The 2167-nt window shown below is 35.2% G+C and overlaps 1 protein-coding gene across 1 annotated transcript in view; it reads left to right on the forward strand.

Moving 5' to 3' along the window:
• Positions 1 to 1113, forward strand: part of LOC107451120 (uncharacterized) — a 7212-nt gene extending 6099 nt beyond the window's left edge. The window contains exon 2 of the mRNA XM_016067118.4: positions 739 to 1113. Coding sequence (XP_015922604.1) covers positions 739 to 981 — 243 coding nt within the window. The 3' untranslated portion in view covers positions 982 to 1113. The remainder of the gene's footprint in view (positions 1 to 738) is intronic.
• The last annotated feature ends 1054 nt before the right edge of the window (positions 1114 to 2167 follow it).

Raw genomic sequence — 2167 nt, forward strand, 5'->3', positions numbered from 1 at the left:
GCATATGTGGAATGCTCAAAAATCGAGAAAAGTACACATATTTTTCAAAATTCTGTAACTTCGTCAAAAAAAATCAAATCGATCTGAAATTTTGAGGGCTTGCATAAAGCAGTTCAAATAACTATTTTCCATTAACAGAAAGTACAAAAAAAATTTTGCGAATTTGGCAAGTGTTCAAACTTAACAAAGTTTTTCACCATAAAAACAACCTATGATAAAAATCTAGATTCAGTTCGAGAAAAACAAAGTATTGCAATTTGATCATATGCAACAAACTGTAGAGGGTTCACTTTAGAACATATCAAATTTTCATGCAATTTGAATGATTTTTCGCAGTTCTGTGAACATTTGAATTTAGACCTTTTCTTTGTAGATTTCAAAATTTTCGCAAACTTTTGACCGGTAGTGTATATTTTCAAAGTGCTCAACACAATAAGACACATAAACGTACTTTCTCTAAATAAACTGGATTTAGAGAATGGATCCTTTGGATTTCTGACCTCTAAAATATGGGGTTAGAAATCCGAATCCGTTGGAAAACGCTTGAGTCCATCAAGTTTAGCTCCTAGAGCGTGAAGATCAGATCATTTAAACAAAAGTTATTCAGTGTGGTCCACACAGTGTGGTTCAGTTGGCACACTGTACATTTGAGAAGTTGCTTGTCAGCTATTTTGTTCTCGTTACTGCAAATCAAAGTTTAAAGCAATAGCAATGTTTTAATGCTTAATATATTTTCAGATCCTACTTTTGTGTGCTTCACTTATTTTACTGAGCCATGGCGCACCTGAAGGTCAACAAGGAAGTGAATCTGAAGGCAAAGGGGGTGCTCAAGGCGGTGGTGAAGGTGGAGCAAATGCTGGAGGTGGTGCTTCAGCTGGATTGGGATTCAGCATGGGAGGTGGAATGGGTGCGGGTGCAGATGCAGGAATGAGTGGAGGCGCTGAAGGTAGTGGTGGTGCTGGAGCTGGTGGTGGACAGTAATCAATTTTCGCCATGGATATGGCAGATTGTGTTTTACGCTTAAATTTGTAAATTCATTTATATTTAGAGTTTTTAAGTTCTATTTATTTTGAACCTGCAAAATGTCAATAAAATGTTTTTGCATTTAAAAAAGTGTATATTTTATACAGATTTAATTTGTTAACTCAAGTATGTTAAAATTGTTTTAACTTTAATAGAAATACGTATATAATTTATCAAATCAAATTTAATAACTTAACGCAAGAGTAATATTTACGGAAAAATAAAATTATGTTTCTTGCTAAACGCATAGATTTAGTTGTCATTACCACGCAGTTTTATTAAAATTATTTTAACCTGATTGTTTGTGACAATCACAAAACATGCATCTCGTTCTTGCACATATATCACAATTACAGAGCCATGTCACTTGTATCAACATTATTACAAGTCAAAATCTTTTTTGCTTTTCAGATTTATACATCGCTGTTTGAATTTCATAAAGTACCAAATTTAAAAAAGACATAACATAGGCAATTTTCTGTCATCTAATTTTATCTATCGATATTGCATAGCCACTTATGGCAAATGTTTATGCGTGTAAGGTTATATATGTTGTTATTATTGTAGTTGTTAGGCTGTGAGTAAACAAATTTGATAATAACAATGAAATTTAACCCCACCACAAATTTTGTTAGCTACAAATAGTTTGTGGTTGATCCCATTTACATGGTGGATGCTACAGGCTTGAGGCTTGAACGTTGTGAGGTCCACCCGTAAGGTCAGCAGAGGGGGTGATAAACATTGATAGATTTATGAAAAATTAGAATGATGAAAGCCTTATTTTTCAATTTATTCCTGTGGAATATAACATTTCTTTCAATTTGGGATGTGGGATATCTAGAGTTTGTCTGAAGTAAGAACCCTTCTTGCGCTCGTCTGGACCCCTGACGATAACTATGGTAACAAGGTATTTCAAGTAGGGGTGTGGGGTCACTGTTTAGGACAGGTTTTGGCCCGTGTCGGCGAGAGAAAGGAAATATTTTTCTTCGGTCTACTATGTTGGTCCTAGAGTGAGGAGAAGCTACCCTCTCTAAAATGCGCTATCCTTGTTTCCATAGCATCAGATGGCGTCACACTTTGTGGCAAGGGGAGTTCTTACCGTAGACAAACTTCATTTCATTGTGGAACAAAAAAGTTCTTTGCT

Source organism: Parasteatoda tepidariorum, chromosome 6, assembly GCF_043381705.1.
Source record: "Parasteatoda tepidariorum isolate YZ-2023 chromosome 6, CAS_Ptep_4.0, whole genome shotgun sequence".
Classification (NCBI taxonomy): Eukaryota; Metazoa; Arthropoda; class Arachnida; order Araneae; family Theridiidae; genus Parasteatoda; species Parasteatoda tepidariorum.